The 24,769-nt window shown below is 40.8% G+C and overlaps 1 protein-coding gene across 11 annotated transcripts in view; it reads right to left on the reverse strand.

Annotated features, from left to right (window-relative positions):
• Positions 1-24,769, reverse strand: part of CPEB3 (cytoplasmic polyadenylation element binding protein 3) — a 190,696-nt gene that overhangs the window by 10,298 nt on the left and 155,629 nt on the right. For all 11 annotated transcript variants that reach the window (XM_047701458.1, XM_047701466.1, XM_047701465.1 and 8 more), the window contains 2 exons: positions 24,329-24,443; positions 14,035-14,216 (listed from right to left, as the gene is read on the reverse strand). In XM_047701458.1, coding sequence (XP_047557414.1) covers positions 14,035-14,216; positions 24,329-24,443 — 297 coding nt within the window. The remainder of the gene's footprint in view (positions 1-14,034; positions 14,217-24,328; positions 24,444-24,769) is intronic.

Raw genomic sequence — 24,769 nt, forward strand, 5'->3', positions numbered from 1 at the left:
GCCTAAGGCAATTAAAGCAGCGATGCGAAAATGGCTTTTCCTTAGCAACAAAGTTATCCACAACCTTCCAGATATAGCAAATTCACAGTTACTTAATTTTAGAAGCAATCTGGGGGTAGATTAAAAAAAAAAAAACCATACAGGAAATGGTCTGAATTTTCTTTTTACCTTTCAAAGGATGGGACTTACTATTTTTCATATTCTTGAGTGTGAGGGAAAGAAAGGTTTTAAAGTTGTCCTTGTGCCTTTCCCACAGTTCAGAGCATGCTTGTGTGTGCTTATGCTGACACCTTTGCCATATGTTTCTGGAGTGCGGAGAGATCTGTGAGCACTCTGCTGCATGAAACCAAGAAGGGCCAGCTGACAGTAGCCCACGCAATCCATGGATTCACCCCTAGTCTAGTTTTCTTCCACGCTGCTTGGGAATGGGGCGGGGGATGAGGATCTGAACCAGCTCCAAACCACGTTCTAGCTGAAGAGTGTACCGTGTGGAGAACAAAGGGTAAGAAAATCATGACTGCCATGGCGTCACCACCCTCCCAGAATGCAGAAGGGCAGAGCACCCTGGCTCTGTCCACTCACTGGCTGTCACGGTCTTGCAGGCCTCAGTTTCTCCTACCCCATGAGAGGTGTGCACCAGCTCTTCCAAGTGAGAATCAGCACTCACCAACCAACTGCTAACTGACTAGTACTCTCAGACTTCTGGGGTTAAAGAACTTGAATGTCCTACTGAGATAACTACTTAGAAAAATGGGAGTGAGCCTTTTCCCATTAGTAGTCTCACAAACAGCCTCCATGCTCAAATACAAGCAGGAAAGAACAACATTTAATCATTCTAAAGAGTCTTCATATTAAGAATTATCCCAATTCCAAGAGAAAAGACATAAAAAGAGATAACAGGACAGGAGAGATCAAGGGTCAAGACTAGGAAGGAGAGACAAGACAAAAAGGTTCCCCCTCTTCAGAAAAGAGGGACAGCTTTCTTTAGATGCCCCAACTCCATTTAAAAAACTATTTCTAGCCAAAGGCTCTGAGATCCCCAGAGCTTCAAAATAAGCCCAGGAAGGATTAGTTCAGACAACATTTGAACTCACTTCTAGGTGCTGCTTCCTCTCAAAGGGTCCAATCAAACATAGCTCTGACTATAGCTGGGAAGTTTTCAAGCCATATCCAGCAGGGCCAAGAGCAGCAGCAGAAGAAAGGCTGGGCTGTCGGAGCCCAGGGCTAAGGCTGGCGGCAGAACTAGGCTGAGAACAGGCCATCAGAACCTGCACATCGCTTGCTATTGAGTCATCGTATATATTCCAGCTGGGGCTGAGGACAAAGCGTAGTATCATCGGCATTTCTGTTCATATGGTTACTGGGTCATATTATCTCTAAGCAGGCTAAAAATATAAAGCCTTTGATAGTCTGTAGCTAAAATTCAGGCCCAACATGTTTCTAGGGAAGAGAGAAAAAAAGATTAAATATGTGAAGTACTTGAAGTGCTTGCAAAGAAAGGTGCAATGGATAACATCTCATTAAATAAAAAATAGGTTATTCTGAAGTATGCTATTCAAAGCAAATATTAGGCGCTACAGCTTAGCTTTCACAATGTTCCTTAAATAAAAGTATCAGAAAGCCCCACATTAGCTAACTAAAAGGCAGTCTCTCTGGTCCTCTGTGTTCAGCTAAAACGAAACAGTCAAGGGAACGTTATTCGTCAATGGTATATTGATATTAAAAGTACTGATTTCCTTTCTTTTTTTTTTTAAGATTTTATTTATTTATCAGATAGAGATCACAAGTAGGCAGAGAGGCAGGCAGAGACAGGTGGGGGGAAGCAGGCTCCCTGCTGATCAGAGAGCCGGATGCAGGGCTTGATCCCAGGATACTGGGATCATGACCTAAGCTGAAGGCAGAGGCTTTAACCCACTGAGCCACCCAGGCACCCCCTGATTTCCTTTCTTATATAGAAACTTGTATGTTACAGAGAGACACTAGATAATCTCAAGTAATCAAAAGACAAAGGACTCTAATTGCTAAAAGGGAATTCTTGAGCACACCTTCAGTGTCCTACCACCAGCACGGCCGTGCCGTTGTTCTTCCCCTGCCTCACCCCAGCTCTCTGGAGACAGAAAATAGATGCCCAGTAACCCCACTTCCGGCTATTTATTCAAAACAACTGCAATCAGGCCCATGTCCACTGTAGCGTTATTCACAACAGCCAAGATGTGGCAGCAACCTGAGTGTCCACAGACCAATGGACGATAAAGGAAATGGGCTCTATCGGGGCGCCTGGGTGGCTCAATGGGTTAAGCCTCTGCCTTCAGCTCAGTTCATGACCTCAGAGTCCTGGGATCGAGCCCTGCATTGGGAATCTCTGCTCAGCGGGGAGCCTGCTTCTCCCTCTCTCTCTGCCTGCCTCTCTGCCTAGTTGTGATCTCTATCAAATAAATAAATAAATCTTAAAAAAAAAAAGAAAAGAAAAAGAAAATGGCTCTATCAACATACAGTGGGATATCATTCAGTCTTAGAAAAGAAGGAGGTCCTGACACCCATAACAACACGGATGAACCTTCAGGACATTACGCAAAGTGCAGTAAGTCAAACACAGAAGGACGAATGCTGCAGGAATCCATTTGTGTTTCCAGGTAGTTGCGATATAAGCATCTTTGCCCCAAGGATTTTTGCTAAAAAGTTTTTTGTTGAGTAACTAATTGGCCATGAGGTAATTTCATTGTAAAAAATAAAATCACGAGACACTAAAGAGGAACACTCATTAAGAAGGACATAAGGAAACATGAACATGGTAACAAAATTAAAATGACTTTATTATGAAATACAAAATATTTGAATACATTCAAAATGTGTAGTGTAAATATGGGGCAATACTGCATAAGTAACTGATTTTATTTTGTGGATTATACCTAAGCACTTGTCTTCAAAAACTTTTGCTCAGAGTATTAAATCTTTTTTTCTTTTTGCTTGTGGATTCATCTCATTTGGCATCACGCTTTTTCTTTTTTTCCACTGAAATTCTTTCCTTCATTAGGAAAGGCTATCAGTTTCCAGATATTAGGATGCATATTTGTGAGTGAGCATCGTATTGCTCTGTGAAAGCCTGGCATGTTGTCACATGTCCACTGACAAACTTCCCAAAGTTCTATGGGAAATATGAGTTCAAAACTGTGTTACTTTGCAGACCATTAGGAGGGCTAAGATCTATATAACATAAAAACGGGAGTACTGCATCAATGGAGAAGTGAAACCCAATGTTCAACCAGCTGATGAAACCAAACTGTCAAACCAAACTGCCAACCAATTATTTTTTTTATCTTTTAGGGCAAAATTGCCTTATGGCCAATTAGTTATGTGGTGAAAATGCTTGTGGCAAAAATAACTACAGTAAAGATGCTTATAGAGGAAAAACTGGACACGTCCATTTATATGAAGATCTAAAGTAGTAAATGCATAGAAAGCAGGAAGTCGAATGTTGGTTGCCAGGGCTGGGGACAGGGGAAAGTAGCGAGCTGCTGTTCAAAGGGTATCAGCTTTCAGTTATGCAAGATGAAAACCTTTTAGAGATCTGCTGTAGAACATTGTGCTTATAGTTAACAATACTCTACTGTACACTTAGAAACTATTAAGAGGATAGATCTCACGTGCCTTTTCACCACAATAAGAAAAAGAAAAGAAAATATATGATGGGTAGGACACACTTGGGGAAAGGGGATTAAGGAAAGGAAAAACAATCACTACTTATTAAAAAGAGAACTACCCATAAGCCAGTAATTACATAGTAGGTATTTGCCCAGGGGATACAAAAATACAGATTCAAAGGGGTAAATGTATCCCGATGATTATAGCAGCACCAAACTATGGAACGAGCCCAAATGTCCATCGACTGATGAATGGATAAAGAAAATGTGGCATATATACACAAAGGAGTATTATTCAGCCATCAAAAAGAATGAAATCTTGCCATTTGCAGTGATGTTGATGGAACTACAGGGTATTACACTAAGTGAAATAAGTCAGTCAGAGAAAGGCAAATACCATATGACTTGACTCATATGTGGAATTTAAGAAACAAAACAGATAAATATATGGGAAGGGGGAAAAGAAAAAAAGGAGAGAAGAAACAAGCCATAAGAGACTCTAAACAATAGGGGACAAACTGAGAGTTGCTGGAGGGGAGGATGGGAGATGGGCTTAATTGGTGATAGGGATTAAGGAGAGCACTTGTGATAAGCACTGGGTGTTGTATGTAAGTAATTAATCACTAAATTCTACTCCTGAAAACAATATAACACTAATGTTAACTAACTAGAATTTAAATAAAAATTTGAAACAACAAAACCCCAAACCACCACTACATACCTATTAAATTTCTGAATTTGAGCATGAAGAAGAAGCTGAAAACACTGTATTTTTCTCAAGTGGGTTTCCTAAAACATTATTCCCAAGAGATAACAAATTTCAGAAGAGTTCCATGATCAAAAAATTTGTGAAAAACTGCATATTGTTTCCTTCTTGAATTTTCACAATGAAGATTGGTACATAAAAGATTCTAAGAAGTCCTAGAATAAACTTACCTATTTAACATTCTTCAAGAAAGCATTTCCAAACTCACTTGACTTAGAAAAAAAACTTTTTAAAAAATAAAATAGATATTAAAATCAAAAAGGGCTCATATTTTACAGAGAACCATTTAGGAAATGGTGATTTAGCGGAACTAATTTTAGGGACAGATTTTGAGGCAGGCCAGACCTGCCTACTGAGAGCTCCTTCTCCTGTTTCAAAAACTGAGATAACCAACCAATGTTACCCCTGTCTTGCCTGACATATTTAACCCCTTTTATCATGTGAAATTCTTTTTTTTTAAAAATATTTTATTTATTTATTTGACAGAGAGGGAGAGAGATCACAAGTAGGCAGAGAGTCAGGCAGAGAGGGGGAAGCAGGCTCCCCGCTGAGCAGAGAGCCTGATGTGGGGCTCAATCCCAGGACCCTGAGATCATGACCCAAGCCAAAGGCAGAGGCTCAACCCACTGAGCCACACAGGCACCCCTATCATGTGAAATTCTTTTTTTTTTTTAAAGATTTTATTTATTTGACAGAGAGAGATCACAAGTAGGCAGAGAGGTAGGCAGAGAGAGAGGGAGGGAAGCAGGCTCCCTGCTGAGCAGAGAGCCCGATGCGGGACTCGATCCCAGGACCCTGAGATCATGACCTGAGCCGAAGGCAGCGGCTTAACCCACTGAGCCACCCAGGGGCCCTATCATGTGAAATTCTAATTAGATTATCTAATGAATATCTTCCAGAGAGTTCAAATATTAGTCAAGGTTTCATATAAATCAAGTATTCTCAATATCACTGTATACTGACAGAGCGCTTTTAAGTTTTTAAAATTGCTTTCATTAACACACACACACACACACACACCTATCCTTCCTTCAAGATATACACTAAGTGGTTTAGTGAGGACTAAATTCCAGATTGGCTTATTCTAGCCTATTATCCTTTCTAGTAGTAAAAAGGTCTCTGTGAGCTGAGTTGGCAGACTTTAACAAATGTCTGTTGCATGATGCATTTCAAGTTACAAACACCTAACTTACAAATTTCGAGGAAGGGACACCAGGTGGCTCAGCTGGTCAAGTGGCCGACTCTTGATTTCAGCTCAGGTCATGATCTCAGGGTCATGGGACAGAGCCCCACACTGGGCTCCACGCTCAGTGTGGAGTCAGCTTGAGATTCTCTCCCTCTTTTCTCTCCCTCTGCCTCTCACCCATGCTCTCTCTCTACAATAAATTAATAAATCTTCAAAAAAAAAATTTCTAGGAGACAACATGGCAAAGTTGTGCTAAACAATAGCTGTGTGTGGTGGGAGCCCCTCAGATTTTTATTTTTATATTATTTATTTGTTTATTTTTAAAAGGATTTTATTTATTTTTCTGATAGAGAGAGAGAGCACAAGTAGGCAGAGCAGCAGGGAAAGGGAGAGGGAGAAGCAGGATCTCTGCTGAGCAAGGAGCCCCATGCAGGGCTCCATCCCAGAACCCTGGGATCATGACCTGAGCCAAAGGTAGACGCTTAATGGACTGAGCCACCCAGGCACCCGCCCCTCAGATTTTTATAAAGAAATTGTTCCTATCAATCAAATATGCTTTTGTTAGACTAAAGGAGATTCAACTGATTCTATCCTTATAAATATTCTCTGGGCCACACAGAGTAGAAAAAAGGGTAGAAAATGGCCATGTAAAAAGATTACCTCTTTTCTAATGATCTCATTTTTCACACTACAAAAATCTTTCATATATGAGTGATCTAGCCTTGAGTTATAAAGAAATTTATATTTGAAAGCTCTGATTTTAGCAGAGCTTTCACGTCCAAAGTGTTCATTTGGCATCACTTCTAAAAATACCATTAAAACAGACAGAATGAGTACAGGTGCCCTCTTTTGCCCTTATTGTACTTAAATACTTTAAACTGTTCCAGTTTTTCACAGAAATGCTGTTCATGGATTATAAGCAAAATTTAATCCTAACCTATTCAACTTTAGGTTCAAAATCTTTTCATTATTAGAGAAAAGATAGTGTTAAAAATACTTCTTTCTGGGGCGCCTGGGTGGCTCAGTGGGTTAAGCCGCTGCCTTCGGCTCAGGTCATGATCTCAGGGTCCTGGGATCGAGCCCCGCATCGGGCTCTCTGCTCAGCAGGGAGCCTGCTTCCTCCTCTCTCTCTGCCTGCCTCTCTGCCTGCTTGTGATCTCTCTCTGTCAAATAAATAAATAAAATCTTTAAAAAAAAATACTTCTTTCTGGACAGGACTTTTTCTTTCTTCAATCCTTTGCCTGGAAAATGCATTTAGGTGTTTACCTCCATAAAAGGGACTTGTCTCTATGTGTGTCTTGACTAATATCCAACCAGCATGTTGGCAGATCAGCAGCTATGTTAACTCTGTGTGTGTGTGTGTGTGTGTGTGTGTGTGTGTGTGTGAACTTCAACTATTCCATGGTCTCTGTATTAAAGATCCTTGGTGGGGGGCGCCTGGGTGGCTCAGTGGGTTAAGCCGCTGCCTTCAGCTCAAGTCATGATCTCAGGGTCCTGGGATCAAGCCCCACATGGGGCTCTCTACTCAGCAGGGAGCCTGCTTCCCCTTCTCTCTCTCTGCCTGCCTCTTTGCCTACCTGTGATCTCTGTCAAATAAATAAATAAAATATTAAAAAAAAAAAGTTCCTAGTGGAACTAAGTAGGTGCTTTAAAAGGAAAAAAAAAAAAAAAGGAGAGAGAGAGTCAACAATTAGCCTTGAATACATGATTAGGTAACCGCACACTTTAAATCAGCCAGGCTCAGTAGTAAAGCAAATCAACATCAGCACAGCCAAATAACTTTCCGAAGCGCTTCTCCACCTGTCATTGTTCATCAGCACCACAAACTGTAAGACAGCTTGGTCTTCTTACTACTATTGGAAAATAAAATCAATAAAATCAATAAAATCAAGCCTCTAAAAGGTGGTAAATTGTCCAAAGTCACATTACTGGGAGAAGAGCTAGGAGTGTTGACTCAGGTCTCGAACAGAACACTTTTTCCCTATTGCCATGTTCTCCGCATGGTAAGGACAGGACTGGGCCTGGGGTGTACCCCTTCTAAGATACTGATGGCCATACCCCAGAAATGCCCCACTCTTTAGTGTTCTAGGGAACCTGTTAACCAGGAAAGTGAATCACATGCTCATGTGTGCCAAGGCAGAAGATCAATGGGGAAACTCACTCATTTATTCATCTAAATACAAATAATTAATGTGTGTCCACTATGTGTCAAGTATTACATATACAGTAGCTAACGAGAAAGACACCAAGAACTGCTGTGCTGGGCATCACACAACCTTAATATCGTCAACACAGGGACAAATTACCAATTGGCTAATAACTGGTGAATATTAACCATAACATAAGCATAATGTAATCTTTAAAGTATTTATTTCAAGATGCTAATAATGTTTCCTTGGAAGTAAAAACAGGCATAAATTGTATTTGCATCATTTAAAACATTTTTATTTTTTTATTTTCCCCACCCCTTGTGTCATTTATAAAATAATGTTCCATAACAAGGGTCATTATAGCAACTTAAAATGCCAAACTTTTCAATCAAATGCTATAATCCAGTGGCGTTGCACTGGTTCACACTTACTTGTAAAAGGTTTCATATGAGGACAACGTAAAGTGAAAATCAAAAGCAAAACAACTGCAAAAGGGCACAGAAAATTTTCCAGTACATTTTGCTAATGTTAAAAATGACCTATAGACATATCAGAAAGTCCTGATAACAAATCCCAGATATGCTCTGCTCTGTGCAGAATATGTTCACCTGGAAAGTTATGTGAACTACTGAAACGTGTATAAAACCCACAAAAGGACCTATAATCTAACTCAAGACGTCCTGAATCTAAGGTCTGTGGAAAAAGGACTTCATGGAAGAAGTGGGCTAAAGAGACATTAGTCCCTGGGTGAGCCCAAGGTTGTGGGAAGGAGTCCTGTGAGCAGAGGCAACTCTGCCCTTAATGGACAGGTTTCTTCATAGTCTCCAAAGCTCTGCTAGATTCTCATTTGCTGCAAAATAAAGGAGGTTGGACCACTTCCCGTCTAAGGTTAATAAATCCAGCTTCAATGTCAAAAATACTTTAAATTTCTTTATTACATCAGTTTTTTTTTTTTTAAAGATTTACTTACTTGAGAGAGTGAGTGTACACATGTGTGCGAGTGAGTGAGCGAGCAGGGAGAGAGGCAGAAGAAGAGGATCTCAAGCAGATGCCCCCACTGAGCGTGGAGCCCCATGTGGAGCCCATTCCCATGACCCTGAGGTCGTGACCTGAGCCCACATCAGGGAGCCACCCAGGGGCCCCACACAAGTGAGTGTTCTTAATGAAGTAGAAAAGGAAAGCTGTGCAAAGTTGTGCAAAGTGCCCTTTGGTGGGCAGCTAGATCGGCCAAAGGTTGCTATCTAAGGGGTTCCATCTGGGCTACCTCTCAGTGAACACTCATTCAATAACTCACTCATTTATTCATCTGAAAACAAATAATTACTGTGTCCACTACATGTCAAGTATTAAGTATACAGCAGCTAACATGAAAGACAGTCATTGCTCTCATAGATTGTATAGTCTAACAGAGTAGATGGACATTAAATGAAGCAATATTTCATTACAGAGATATTTAAAGCCATAAAGGAATGGTAGATGGTATTATGACAATGATTTATGATGGAGATGTAAGCTCTATGAAGAAAGGATTCCTAAAAATACTATAATTAAGCTGAGACCCAAAGGAAAAGTAGGTATTAGGCAGCCAGAAGAAACAGTATGTATAATGACCCTGAAAAAGAGAGAAAAAGGCCAGTTATGATTGGCTCAAGATGAAGAAGAGAGAGTTAAGGCAAAAGATGTGTGTAGTGTACTGAAGGGGCATGGAGGCGGTATTAATTAAGGATTCTGACCTTTATCCTAATGGCAGTGGAAGATAACTGAAAGGTTTAAAGGAGGACATTATGATTTTAAAAGGTCACTCCAGTTTTATGTAAAGAATGTACTAGAGATTGGCTAAGCTGAATTGGGGAGACCAGTGGGGAGCCTCCTCTAGATATGCAGGTGAGAGATGAGAGTGACTCACTCCAGTATCCCCGAGAGCCTTCTGTGGTAGCTTCTGGTCCTTGTTCTCCCATACATCATCCTGATCTATTCTGCACACTTACTGAGCACCCCCCGTGAGCCAAGCAGTCCCATTCAGACTTCGGGGCACATGCGGCGGAGTCAAGATCCTGGCAGTTCTGTAAGGAAGTACCATCAGAAGCCTGTTCCACCCCTGGGAGTCCTGCTGTTGCTAGCCAGACCGCGGCAAGAAGTTTGATATGTGGATTTATCTGATGACTCCAACAAGTCACATAGTCTTGGGGGACTCTAATTACACGTAGAGCGTGGGTCAGAAGCTTTACATTCATAAAGCCAAAAAGTCTCTGAGACGGTGAGACAAAATCAAACCTACAAAGGTTGTATTTTCTCTGTAGACCACTCCATCTAAAAACTTAGCCGAAGAGCAGCAAGAACAACAACATAATAAATACAGAAACATCTGAATTCTCAAAAGAGAGGTCTTTTTTGAGAAAAGCTAGTTGGATACAAAAGAGGTGAAGGAGATGCACCAAATTCTTCTTCATGCACCTCCCACAGTTCACCTAGGAAAGCTGCAACCTGAGAGCACAGCCCGCAAACAGTCCGAGAACTTCCAGGGTTCCTGGCGTTGCTGCTGTGCCAGGGACCCTCTCCCACTCTCCATATGGAGCAAAAATGAAAGCGCTAAAGGGCTAAGAGCAAGCAAGTGGCCCATAAAATGCTATCTGTAGTGTCTGTCTAGTTTTGGTTCACCGATTACACTATATCTGTATTCATAATGATGCAGACAACAAAGGAAGTTCCTCTGACCGGAAAGGTAAGAAAGGTTGATGCTGTTTAAAATAGTAAAGGTCTTGGTTTAAAGGCAACTGTAGGCTAACATAAGAAAGAGAATAGAACCGTAGCATCTTGGAATTTGCAATAGTAAGGGAAAGGGATTATGGGCACAGAAAGGTATCTGCTCCTGAGTTTTAGGACAGCAAGTTCCAAAACCTTAGCTATGAGACTATTGCTAAAAACGTAGAGGGGTTATTCAGGAAAGAAGGTTGTGCCTAATGAGAAATTCTCTGTAGACAATCAAGAACAGAGCACCCAAGAGATAGAGCATTACCTATGGAAATACTGATGTGCTTCTATATAATAGGGGTTCTCTGGAAACCTCAAACTTACATTTTAGGAGACAGAAATAAAAACAAAACTGGGGATGAACTTTAAAAAGGATCTAAGAAGGGTGCAGTTAACAGAGGCTCAAAATGCCAGAGTCAAAAAAATCAAGCATTGTTGGCTACATTCAAATTAAGAAAAAAACAAGAGGACAGAGTAACAATTTGGGGAAAGGGAGGGTAATGTTCACAGAGGAACAGTGAAAGGGGAGCCTACGTCAGGATGGAAGCTGGCTTGTATCTCTCATACTGAAGAAAATGGTCTCCATATTAGGCAGGGCAAACAAAGAGCATGGGAGACAGAGGACAGGAGGGGCTGTGCCACTTTGAATGATTTCTAATTCTCTCCCTTAGATGATTCTCAACTCTGGGCACTGCAGAATGGACAGGTCCCTTCTAGACACCATGCGGATGGAGGTGGCCTTCTTGTGACTGTGGCAACAGTCCCACTATACATACATACAGTGTGTTATGTTGTATATATTGCTTCCTCTTCCGGGTTTCCCACTGGACTATTACTACTGCCTTCATTATACACTGAAGCTCAGCATTTAAGTGACCCACCCAAAGTCACACACCCCACAGTGGACAGGACCAGATGTAGACCCAGCTATGTGACCCCGTGCTCTTTTCACTAACCAGGTTGTCTGTTCACTACATCTTCAGTGAGCAGTTGATAAAATTCAAGCTACATAATATTAATAACATCAGTATTAATTGCGTTTGTAGCAAAATGAATACTGTTAACCATCAAGTGCTAGGTACTAAACATCTATCCAAAGGTCATACAGCTCTGGCTGTTCAATGCTCAAATCTCATTTATTCTTCAGACCATCCCCCAGAGGGAGTTACTGATGAGGATCTGAGGCTCCTGGCATTAATTAACTTACTTGGGGTCACCAGTGACTGGTGCAGTAGAGATTTAAAAGTACTGAAATCTATTCTAGCTCGAAACTCCATACTTTTTCTACTACAACTGGCTGCTACTCTAAATGTTTATCAAGGGCTATTCTACAAGAGGGAAGGTACAGTTAACCCAAATGCAGTAGGCAGAAATAGTCAATGGCTTTCTTGAGTCCTCAGAAGTCTGATGTTCCAAATACATTTTCGTAAGCATGGCCTATGATCGTGCTCACTACGTCTCTCTATTTTACCTAGGTCCAAGTCTTGTGGGAAGAAATATTAAGGGCCTGAGTATAGCAGGGGAAGGAGCAGGGGTGGGCAACAAAACAAATAGCATCTGAATTTACTGTGATTTTAAAAGGTGCTCAAAGATTTCCATATTCCCTGGGGCAAGTGTACTTCCCTCCATTAAGGAATAAGCCAGGAGGTTGTTAGCCTGTGGGCAAAGGGAAGACCGAAGCATGGGGAAATGGAGCTTTCTCTATAGTCCCTAATACGACCCCATCCAGTCACTAGTTCTGGCTGCAGAGAGGAACAAAGAAGGCACACAGAAGAGAATCCAAGGCTCTACAGGTTAAGGTTATGACTCACCATGACCAGTGGTGAGTGCCATAGCCATCTAAATGTTTGGTGTCTAAAAATCTGGTGTCTTAGACTCACAAAAGTGCAAGCACAAGAAAGTCCACCAGCACCAGCAGCACTAAAGAAAATCCTCGAAGTATAACCATTTGCCAGTTCAACAAGGGTTAATCGAGCACCTACTACTCCAGCTATACATCAAGCACTGGGTAAGCAAGCACTGGGAATGAAGCAGAGAATGAGACAGACACCGTGCCTGTCTCTGCGGAGTTTACAATCTGTGGGGGGCGGTGGTTTACTGCTACAAAAGGGGAAGGTCAGGACGCTGTGGGTGCTTGAAAACTAGGAACGGAGCTGAATCTTTATCACACCTCTCCATTAATTCAAAGAGTGTTTCAAAATTCTGAAAAAGAATTGTTGTTCATTTTGATTTAAAAACAAACAAACCACCACTACTTATTTTTAAAGAGCCCAGTAATGTAGCAACTGTTTATTTTAGGCACTGGCTTTTGAAATTTGATCAGATATATGTCTTAATAAAAATATAACTTGCTGAATATCTAAAAATCTACCAACTGAAACTTTCACCTTCTAAGAAGCTTGAGTCAGCTACCCAAAATTAGTTAAAGTCGACCATAGAGAGTAGAGATTAAACATCATAAAAGAACATATTTGGGGTGGCTGGCCGGTTAAGCATCCCACTCTTGGTTTTGGCTCAGATTGTGATCTCAGGGTCCCAAGACCGACCCTGTGTCAGGCTTTGCGCTCAGCGCAGAGCCTGCTTAAGACTCTCCCTCACTCTCTCTCTTAAATAAATCTTAAAAAAAAAACAAACACAATAACATATTTCCTACTTTATTTATTCCAGTCCAACATATACCCCAAGAACATCCTTTGCTGGAAGTGTTAACAGCCACTGTACAATTGCAAAGGGAGGTGTTCAATACCTGATCTGTTCTCCTACTTGTTCTATTAATCCAGTAACATAGGTCTCAGATTATTTCCTCCTACCACCTTCTATTTCCCCAAACTTCCAAAGAGTGGCAGAGGTGGGGTTTCAGGTATTTAGACCTATGTCTGTTCACAAAACCAACTGAGCACACCAGCTCCCTACATTCTGCCATGTGTCCCCTCTTTAGATCAGAGGGAGCAAATCAGGATACCTCTAGTGGCCCGGCAGGTAAGACCATGGAGGAGGAGGGCAGGTAAGGCATATGCGTATGTGTTATGAACAGGATTACAGGGACCTGGAGGACTATAGGGAATTGGAGGGGACTGAAAGAGACAGCAGTTATCTGGCTCCAATGTGTGATCTTGCAATTTTAAGAGAAATCAGAATTTCAAAGTTTTATGTATACTCCCTGAATATTAACATTTCGTGTGAGTCCAAAGCGAACTTGTTTTAAGAGCACCACATGGGTCAAACAGGTCACCAGCTGGCAACCTTTGTTAATGCACTGTTGGCATCACCCTTTAAACAGCACCAGTTGGGTACGCTAAATTCTGCACGGTTATTTTCATAAGTGTAACATCACCCTGGGGATGGGTGAGGCAGAAGGTTCGTTAACGCCTGGCAAATCGTGGGTACTCTCTTTTTCAGGCAGCCTAAAGGGACTCATGGACTGATACCATGTAAGGTAAGCTGCTCACTTATGATCACGAGGTGCTTTTCTCCCCAGGGGCCCAGAAAATAAACTTCGTTTCTTTTCCCACAGCAGTTATGCCCCGAGCGTTCGCTTACCCGTTTGTCAATGTCATTGTGTTGGAGCTGCACAAAGCGCGCGCTGATGGCTGCGATGTAGCTCTGCTGATTGGAGAACGCCACGCGGCCAGCACCTTTGGGGTACTTCAGCTCCGGGTCTGTGTCGATGCCAGCATAGCAGACACCACCATACAGACGGTCCATGATCATTGCCAGTTCAACTGCAAGAAAATAAACACAATTTGGTATAAATGTTTAGAAGGTACTTTTGCCCAGGAGAAGGAAGAACTATTTAAAGATCATGCAGTATAATTAAGAAAAGGAAAACCCATGTTAGGTATCATGAGGGGTGTCTGCATCCATCTTATAACTCAAGGAAGGGAGCGCCTCTTATTTAAAAATAAAATGAAAAAAAAATTAAGAATTTACATAATACACACACAAATTTACATAATCAGAACTTCAGCAACAGTATAAAAGGAATGATCTATCGGCAATCCTCCTGTTCTAATTTCTGTTTAGTTCACTGGAGTGGGCCCTGGGTAGGCAAAGCATTTCAAACAATGCAGTAACAATTATAAACAACCCTATTTACTGACCTCTAAGACTGAAAGCAATTATTAAAGTCATACTGTTATATTAAGATTAAGCTATAGAAAGAATTAATTGCTCACTTTAACTAGAGGCAATATATTTATAACCTTAAGATAAATCTCTACAATGAAAAAAAATACTTATTTTTTAGTATATTCTATTCCAACTGAAAAATCTCCACACTAGCCTATATATAATATAATAATATTATTATTATATTATTATATATATTATATATATAATTATTATAATATTATAACTATAATAATAATAATGATGATAATAGTAATGATAATAGTAGCAATGAACATTTATTGAGCACTTAAAACAATGTACCAGGAAGTATGAAGGCAGAAAAAAGACACCCATCCTGTACTCTGCTAAAAATCCAGAGGTCTGGTCTAAACTCCTTGCCACATTTTTTCTAAATAAACCTTTATATTGGTATATTTACAAAACACCTATATGGAAGGCATTTGGAAATTGGACCATTCCAAAGGTCTGATATCCTAGAATTATCCTCACCAATGGTGTCAAGGAGAGACAGGTAGCAATTACTTACCTGGATCCAAACTGCCTGAAGGTAATTGTTTACTTGATACTGGATGTCACTTCCTCCACGTATGACCATTTCTTTCAGGCTACTCATATGACTTAAGTCCAGAAGACTTAGCCTTAGCCCTGGGGAATGATCTAAGAACCCACATCCCTCAAACACCTACCTGTGGTATTTAGAAAGGAGAAGACAGGGTAGGTGGATGATGACCTGGGTTGTAGCCAGTGTGCAAAGACCATCACATCACACAACAGACCTCCATGGGAATCAGTATTTGGGGAGAAGGAAAGCAGCCCAAGCTGGTGAGGTAGGGGAGGAACTTTGTAGCAGATGCAGAGTTGAAGGGCTGAATGGTAAAAGAACCCCACCAGATTTTTCTTTTCTTTTCTTTTTTTTAAGATTTTATTCATTTACTTGACAGAGATCACAAGTAGACAGAGAGGCAGGCAGAGAGAGAGAGAGAGAGAGAAGAGGAAGCAGGCTCCCTGCTGAGCAGAGAGCCCGATGTGGGGCTTGATCCCAGGATCCTGAGATCATGACCTGAGCCGAAGGCAGAGCCTTTAACCCACTGTGTCACCCAGGCACCCCCCCCCCCCACCAGATTTCTATGACCAGAAGGAAAGCCAAGCATTACTGGTTTCTGTAGGATGAAGCTGCTGAGCTGGTAAGAAAAGCTTTGTTGCTAACAGAAAGGATGTCTTTCCACTTAACTTCTTCAAAATTTCTCTCCATACCAGACTGCCTAATATTGGTGATTATTTTCTAAGTGTCTGTTTTTAAGAAGATTGATCTGCAACAAACAGGTTCTGGAATTTTCAGAAAATAATAAGTTAGCAATAACTAGGCCCTAAAATAGGTATTACTGAAGACAGAACAGCAAAAAGCCATCCTAATTATCCCATTATGATCAGAATTTCCAAATCATATCAACCAAAGAGCATTGCTCATTACAGCCCAAGTGGACTCTGATTGCATACTTAGGGCAGGATCCAGGAATCACATTCATTCAAATTATGCAATAAGAATCATGCACATACCCTGGTATCAGAGTTCAGTGGGTCCTCATACTTTAGCCCAACAACCTCTGATGGCTTGAGGACTTCCTCACATGGCTAATAGTATTCCAGTAATAGAGATCAAGACATTGAAAGTAGAAAAAATTAAATTCAGTCATTAATGAATTTCCATTATTGGTCAATGGACTTATTAAAATAAGCAATCTCAGGAACTGGAAATTAAACCCCAATTTTCCAAAGACCAAGCTTCTCATGGAATGGCATAAGAGAGTAAACACTCCATCAGCCTGGTGAAGAGCCAGGAGAAAAATGCTGGCAAGGGGCTAACTGGCACTTGTCTTCCACCCTTAGAAAGGACTCAGGAATGCATCTGATTTAGAAAGAACGTTTACCACCTGTAAGCTTGAAGCTCCAGCTAAGGAGAGTTACTATAACCACAGGTTCTTCTACAGCATGGGGGTCTCCAGAGGAATTTTGGGGATCCTGGGCTGTCAGAGAAGGTGCCCTCCAGAGCACATACATTCTATTACTTCATGAATCTAGCTGCTAGAAAATCATCTTCACATGCCAAGGATGAGGTCATGATTGATGTTGCTGGTAGTTAAGTACTTTCGATAGGAAGCAAACCCTCACTCACTTAAGCTAATTATAAATAAATCATTTCCACTTATAACCTTATATACCGTCATTTTCTTGGCCACCAAAAAGTCTGCAGACATTTGAGCTAATAAAATCTCACTCGTGTGAAGAGCAATTTGTTGGGAAGCTAGAAGAAACTGAGGAGACTGGAGAGTTGTTTTTGGGAAAGAGTATGAAGATTTCCCATCTCCCTTTCTACCCTAATCCATGTTTTAACTACAGAGGGTCTAACACTATGATCACCCTTGAAGAAAAGTAAATAACAGTCAAACAACTGCTGTTTATATTTGTTCCTTTACTCAATCAGCAAATCTTCACTAAAAGCAGACTTTCTGCAGGCTAACCTCAAGCTGGGCTCTAACACCAGAGTGGTGTTATTTAAGTACTAAACAGAGTTTCTAATTATTGAGAAAAGTAGCCATGTTTGGTAAAAACAGCCTTAAAAAGAGAGAGAGAGAGAGAGAGAGAGAGAGAGACTAATTTAATTCATCCACAACATAGGTGACTTACAGAAACACAGAACAAGCCTTCCTAAAAATTTCTAATCTGGGACACTTTTGTATTTGGAACATAAAAATTCACCTTTAGATGTCAAAATGTAAAATTAGTTTTAGAGACTAGGTTTTAAAGGATTCTTTAATGTGAATATCACCACTTAATACAGTAGATACTCATAAGGATTCCCTTCGGCTGATGTGGGTGAAGCTAAGCCATGAGTAGGGCTACCCACTTTGACCATCTGGGAGGAGGCAAGAAAAACAGAAGAAAGGCAGTAAGGATCTGGCAAAAATCAACTAAAACCTTCATGGATTTATCTAAGCCTTGTGATCTCAACCCTCCTCATGAAATGTGAGCTTTTGATCAAGGACATGTCTTATTCAGAAAATATAGTCAAACTGCCTACCAAGCCTCTGATAGTGAATCCTCATTCTAAACCATCCTCTGTAGAAGGAGGGACAGCATAGCTGTCCCGGGAGCAGGGCATATGGGTGGAGGCTGGGATTCAGACAGATGGAAGTGACAGCAGGCATAGCCAGAGTCCATGTGGAGGCCAGGAGTTTTCAGGCCACTTTTTATTTTTTCCTTCTTATCCGGACAGTTTTCTGGTCACCACAGGGGTGGGAATGAGCAGGTCTGGTAGCCATATCCAGTGGCATTTTATACTCTGGATGAGACGCTCTGTGTTCTTGAGACAACTCCAGTCTTCTCATGAAAGGTAACAGCAACACTACTATGACTCTAACCTACATACTGGCCCTTGTGATGAGCTTTACTGTGCCACAGCTGGAGAGGGAAACAAGAACACTGCAGTTCTGTGTAGCATCTAGAAATCTATAAATTCCTCTGGGTTGTGGGGACTATACCTCTGAAATTGAATCTAAACCCCAATTATGGTTCCTTGGATTTGCTTCTGAATCTTCACAGAGAACTGAAAGGGACCTTAGCTCACTAGAGAGAAAATCAGGATGACGTTTATATCCTACCCTACACTGGGATCCTGTTCCTATCATTTAATTATATTTCAAAGCCAGCCACAGGCAGTGTCTAAGTCTGAGACAGTATGAGAACCAAATGGGGTACAGCAGGAATGAGAAGTCTCCAAGGAAATATCAACACATTCATGTTTCCAGATTCTAAACTATGAATCTAGAAACCACATTTTCTTCCCTTTGGAGATAAGAACAAAGCAGACGGGAAAGAGGTATAAGGCACCTCAGGTGGATGAAGAGGTCTGGACTTCAGAAAGAAAGCACAATTCAGCTACAAGCTGGACTGTCTAGGTTTTCCACAATTGCTGCACTGGTTCACAGGGAAGTTCAGACATCTTAAGTGGAGGAAATGTGCTCCTAAGCTTCCACTCTGCATCAAATGTTGGGAAGTTAAGAATCCTTTCAAATAAGTTGTATGAACAACCAACTACGTCAGAGAGATAGAGTGTTGAACTTGATTAAATCAGACTGGTACTAAGTTGACTGTTAATAATGTTACTGAGACAACATTTCAGATCTCAGCTTGATGAAGAAGCTATGCTCTGTGCAAAGAACATCCGCACTTGAAGTCTGGAAATCGGAGTTTAAATCTGGGCATTGTTACTTATTGTGGCCTTGGCCAATCAGCCCCTTGGAACTCTGCTTCCTTATCACTAAAGTGAAAAGTCTACCTCACAAGGTTATCAGGAAGATTAAACATACATGAGAGCTCTGAACACACGGCTCAGCAGAGACTGGTGCTCAAATGTTTAGTTTTGCCTGGGGGGTTCTTTTCTTGCTACTCATAAATCTTTGCTTAATATTAATTTGGCCTGGTTTCTGCTCCAAAAGCACCAACTTGTCCCAGTCTTACTTTGGCTTTATGCTAATGTTACTCAACCTGCCAAGGACATGGCAAAGTTTGACATCAGTTGTGGGTGAGCATTAGCTTTTCCGGGGGAGAAAGAACACAAGCATATACTAGCATTAGAAAATCCTTAACCGGGGCACCAGGGTGGCTCAGTGGGTTAAAGCCTCTGCTTTTGGCTCAGGTCATGGTCCCAGGTTTCTGGGGTTGAGCCCCGAATCGGGCTCTCTGCTCAGCAGGGAGCCTGCTTCCTCCTCTCTCTCTGCCTGCCTCTCTGCCTACTTGTGATCTCTGTCTGTCAAATAAATAAATAAAATCTTAAAAAAAAAAAAAGAAAGAAAATCCTTAACCATGGGGCGCCTGGGTGGCTCAGTGGGTTAAGCCTCTGCCTTCGGCCCAGGTCATAATCTCTGGGTCCTGGGATCGAGCCCCACATCGGGCTCTCTGTTCAGCAGGGAGCCTGCTTCTCCCTCTCTCTCGGCGAGCTGCTCTGCTTACTTGTGATCTCTCTCTCTGTCAAATAAATAAAATCTTAAAAAAAAAAAAAAATCCTTGGGCACCTGGGTGGCTGGCTCAGTGGGTTAAAGCCTCTGCCTTCAGCTCAGGTCATGATCTCAGGTCCTGGGATCGAGTCCTACGTCAGGTTCTCTGCTCAGCAGGGAGCCTGCTTCCCCCCCTCTCTCTGCCTGCCTCTCTGCCTACTTGTGATCTCTCTCTCTCTCTCTCTGCCAAATAAATAAAATCCTTAAAAAAAAAAAATCCTTAACCCTAAAGGAAATCCAGTCCATCAGGTCAGTGTGCCAAATCTGGAGTTTATCTGGGACAACTTATACTGAACTTGGACTTGGTGAAAGAAAAAACTTCTACTACTGCGAAACCTGGTATGATTGCTGCCTGCTACCACTTCACAGAACAGAAAAAAGGATATGGTTATGATATTCCTATTTCCTAAATCATAAATCAAGATGTGGTTTCTAATACATATGAACTGCCAGAATGTTTATACAGAATGTCTGAAATAAGTGCTCTTAGAAAAATTTAGAATGTTCTCTAAGTGTATGCCATATATCACTAAGTATTTACCTCAAAAGTATTTTTTAAAAAGATTTTTATTTATTTATTTGGCAGGCAGAGATCACAAGTAGGCAGAGAGGCAGGCAGTGGGGGCGGGGGGGGGGGGGAAGCAGGCTCCCCACTGAGCAGAGAGCCCGATGCGGGGCTCAATCCCAGGACCCCAGGATCATGACCCAAGCCGAAGGCAGAGGCTTTAACCCACTGAGCCACCCAGGTACCACATACCTCAAAAGTTTTTTTATTGTTTTGTTTTCCTCCCAGAAAAGCCATCCTCATAATAGTTGGTGGGGGGAGGGGGGAGGCAGAGAAGGAAATTTCAGTATCCATCACAGAATATTAGTAGGAGAAAAACAGACAGGAAAGACTTATCAGAGCAATGGGAAAGGCAGGAGACCCAAAGATGATGAGCAAATGTAGGCTCCAGAGACTCAGCCAAGCAATTTCTCAAGATTGATCTGTTCCGCAGGACCTGGTTAGATAAACTGTCAGAAGAAAGTCATGAAGTGGAAGAACAGCTCACCTGTCCCTAAAGAAAGAGGAAGTCTGAGGGTTTCCCAGGCATGATTAAAGTTGGAAGTAGATGGGTCCCAAAGCTTGATCACTGAGGCGGTCTTCAGATTAGGTATCTAAGCCTCTTGGGGTTAGAGTCTAAGCTGGGGTCAGAACACTCATGTTTATAAACTATAATCCTCAAGCCTGGCACTCCTTTCCTCTCAGAGCAAAGAGATGCATTTTAGAGAGGTCCTGATGCTGGCAGGGAAATACACTAGGGCTATTCCTGTATTGAGATTCAGAAGACCTTCTGTTTACATTACCTGAATCTTGAAGGGTGGTGACATGCTATTGTACTTTCAGGTGGTAGTAAGTAGAGAACCAGACAAACTACCCCTTTCCTGGTACTGACTCTGAAGAATACATAAACTTAGCCACATGATGGCATGGTGAGTCTACCTATAGCCTTTCCTAGGATGGGGGTGGGAAGAGGTGAGGAGTGGAAGGAGAACAAGACCTGAAAACCACCGAGAGACTCAAGGCAAACCATCCTGGACTTGTCAGTGTCACTGAGGAGCGATGGAAGGGATGGACAAGAGACAATAGGAATGTGTATTTAACCTAGAGCAACCAACAATCAGGCAATTTAACGTTGGATAAATATCAAAATTTTCCATTGATATTTTCCCATTTTCAGGTTAATTTTTTTAGGCCTATGATTTTTTTCTCTCCAACCTGTATTTTAAAAAGGCAGGCTTGACAAAAAGACTGGAAGGACCAACTTAAATTTAGCCAGGGCAATACTGCTTAAAACAGCTTGCCTTGTTTCTTTAGAATGATTTGTGTGTTTCTGATTGTTAGGATAAGGACTATATTTAGAATAATTTATTAGTGATAACAGTTCTTATCTAACAATGGGAAGATATCAAAGAGAAAAAGCCTCACAAGATTCAAAGGAATAATTCTTGAGTGATAACATTTTAAGTCACTGTAACATGTTAAAGGATAATTTTTGGCCTACGGTGAGATGAAAATCAATCTGGACACCTAAAATTCTCACCTGTTGAGTACTATTCAACCATGTCTACATACAGTGCCTGAGATAGTTTTAAGACTTTTCAGAATTCCACAACCACAATACCATCCAGAATTAATAAAAAATGCCCTCAAGTATTTAAAAACCAAATCTGAGAATCACTGTGTTGAAGAATATAATTTAGTATCCAATTACTTCTGAGTTAGCAGTCTATTAATACGTTTCTGGTTCTCTTCTGAAACCTCTGATTCTATAGATGATGACCTGTTCAACACCGACAGTGGGATGTTCATTCAGTTTGGCATGGACGTATACTGGCTCCGTGCCAGTAACAAGGGGATGCTCAATAAATGTTTATTGTTCAAGTCAACTGCATTGTATTCAACTCAAGATTGCCTAGCAGAGTCAAAATGAATTCCTTTAAAAATAGTCTTCTATTCCAAGGCACACACCAATCCACAAAGCACAGTGTGTTGCAAAGAAACCCAGTCCTGTGCACACGGATAAAAGCTGCAGAGGTTAATTCTTTTTGTTTAGATTACATGGATTCCAATCTGGAAGGCTTGGAGAGGGAGTAAAATGCTGAGATGCTAATATAGATTGCTTAGCCATCTAGAAACTAGCTACACTTATGGGAGGTGTTGGCATGGGGGAACACTCTCACTAGACCAAGGGAATGTAGATTACTATCCACTCAAGTGTAAAACAAAACCATTTTAAAACAAAAAGCTTTAGCTTAGCTTAAAAAAAAAAGAGAGAGAGAGAGAGAGAACTTTGAGACTTATAAAAGGTATACTGTCTAGGTAGAGAACACAAAATCCCATTTCTGACTAGACAACTAAATTTAACTCTTGCCTAATCCTAGGATTTGGAGCATCTTGTGAAGAATAGTAAAAAGGGTGAATAATAAAAAAAGGAATTTAGTTTCTAAACTTTTGTGTCTGTGACTTAAAAACAGACATAAAAAGTTAAAGCCAGTTCTGTGATTTTTATAACTATGGGACCTTTTCTTTCAGAATTTTTTTTTCAGATCCCCACCTAGAAAAAAAAGGAGAGGGACCAGAATATAAAAACTAATTTGTACTTGTAGTTCGCTGCAAAAAAAGAATAACTAGAATGCTAGCAATAAATGTCCATTCTTTTAGAATACATACGTGATTAAAAGACTATCAAAGGGGATTCTTCTCCCTCTCTCCTCCTAAACGTAACACCAGTTAAAAAAAGACATAATATTCCATGCCCCCACCCACATTTTTTTTCCCCCAAACACAAGCAGTTTAGAAACAAAGGGCTACATTTGCCCTCATCTCATGATGCTGTTCACGTTTGTGTTAGCCCTTCCTAGACTCTATTCTGACAGCAGATAAAAGGGAGGCATCTCTGCCGCTTGGTTTTCTTCCTCTGGCCACAGTTTTCCATTAGAGTGAGAACAAGACCTAAAGATATTTGACTTTCTGGAAAACTGTAAAATTACAAACTTCATAATCACAATTAATATGTTTTAAAGTCCTTCAAAATGGAAACGTGAATATAACTTTAGATAGGCCTATAGTTACCTTTCAGGAGTGTGCTGAAGTTGAAATTTGAATAAATCCATTAGAAAAGCTGATGAACATTCAGAACTAAGAAGTCATCAAAGTCAGAGACAAATAGCTGTAATTCTTTTTTATAATTCTTGTATAATTATTTTTTTCACTACTTCATTTTAATGGTCTCTGCTTTTTCTTTTCTTTTTTAGATAGAACTAAATCGGCCTGCTTATGAATAACAGAGAAAACATTGCACTTTTGCAACTACAGGGCAATAGCGACCTTATTTTTTCATTTTACTTTTGAAAAATAAACTCAATTATTTTAAGCACTTTAAAAACTTCGTTCTTACAAATAATTTTATTCTATTCTACTGGTAGAACACTGTTCCGCAACTGATTAGATTTATCTTTGGATTTAAATATTGAAGTCATTGGCTCAGCATCACTTCAAATGCCCCAGTCAGTTAGGATTCTGCCCAATCTCAGCCCACAATTATTTTGTCATTGGAAAGCAACTTAAAAAAGAAAACAAGCAAACCAGGGAAGCTTTGAAAAAGTCGCAATAAAGATGTTCAAACATTAGTCATTTTTCAAAGTGCATAAAAAAAGGGGGGATCTGTTTCACTTGGGAAGAATTCAGTTTGCTTCCCAGCGACACAATTCCTAAGCAGTGGTTTGGCTTGTCACTGAGGGGTACACAGCTGTGCTGGACAGCTTTCTGATGGGGTGACTTCTTTCTCTGTCACACATAACAATGCTGACTAGCATGAAAATGCACACTGCCAAATGTATTGTTATTATTTTTAAAATATGTGGTTGAGAACACTAAATAGAATTCATCCTTTCAAAATAACAGTTTAGTGAAATTGACTCTCGTACCATAGGAAAATAAAGCATTTGGGGAGAAAACGTTTAATCCTGAAAGATTAGCTCAGTGAAATTTCTTTTTGGACATTGTGTATAGCTGAGCAGAAACCTAGAAAATATTAAAGACTAAATACAATGGGGATTTTGTTGTTGGTGGTTTTGTTTGTTGTGGTGTTACTATTTCCACTCACCAGCTCGAAGGGGTCGTGGAACTCCCCCAACAAAGATAGTTTTTCTGGGGTCCAAAGGCTGAGAACCATCCATTACAAAGTCACTGTCACTTAGGTTCCATGGTCGAATTTGCACCTGAAAAAAAGTCGTTTACTTGGTCCTTACTTCATTTCCATCAACCCCCAATGAGAATAAGGTGACTAAAGACAAACCCACTGATTTGTGCATTTTACACATACATAACCCAAACAAAATCCAGTTATTAATTTATGTTATCTGCATTAGGTGCCTTTCACCAGAACTTGGGGGATCTACTTACAGGTACTCTACTCAGCACTCTACGACATATACCATGAAACCTTCAGAAACCACCCATGGTTTTGAAAAAAGGCAGACTTTTAGAGACAGACTTGGGGTTTTGAATCGGATCCATTTTAACACATGATAGACTGTTTATAAAC

The sequence above is a fragment of the Lutra lutra genome, chromosome 14 (assembly GCF_902655055.1).
Source record: "Lutra lutra chromosome 14, mLutLut1.2, whole genome shotgun sequence".
NCBI classification, from domain to species: domain Eukaryota; kingdom Metazoa; phylum Chordata; class Mammalia; order Carnivora; family Mustelidae; genus Lutra; species Lutra lutra.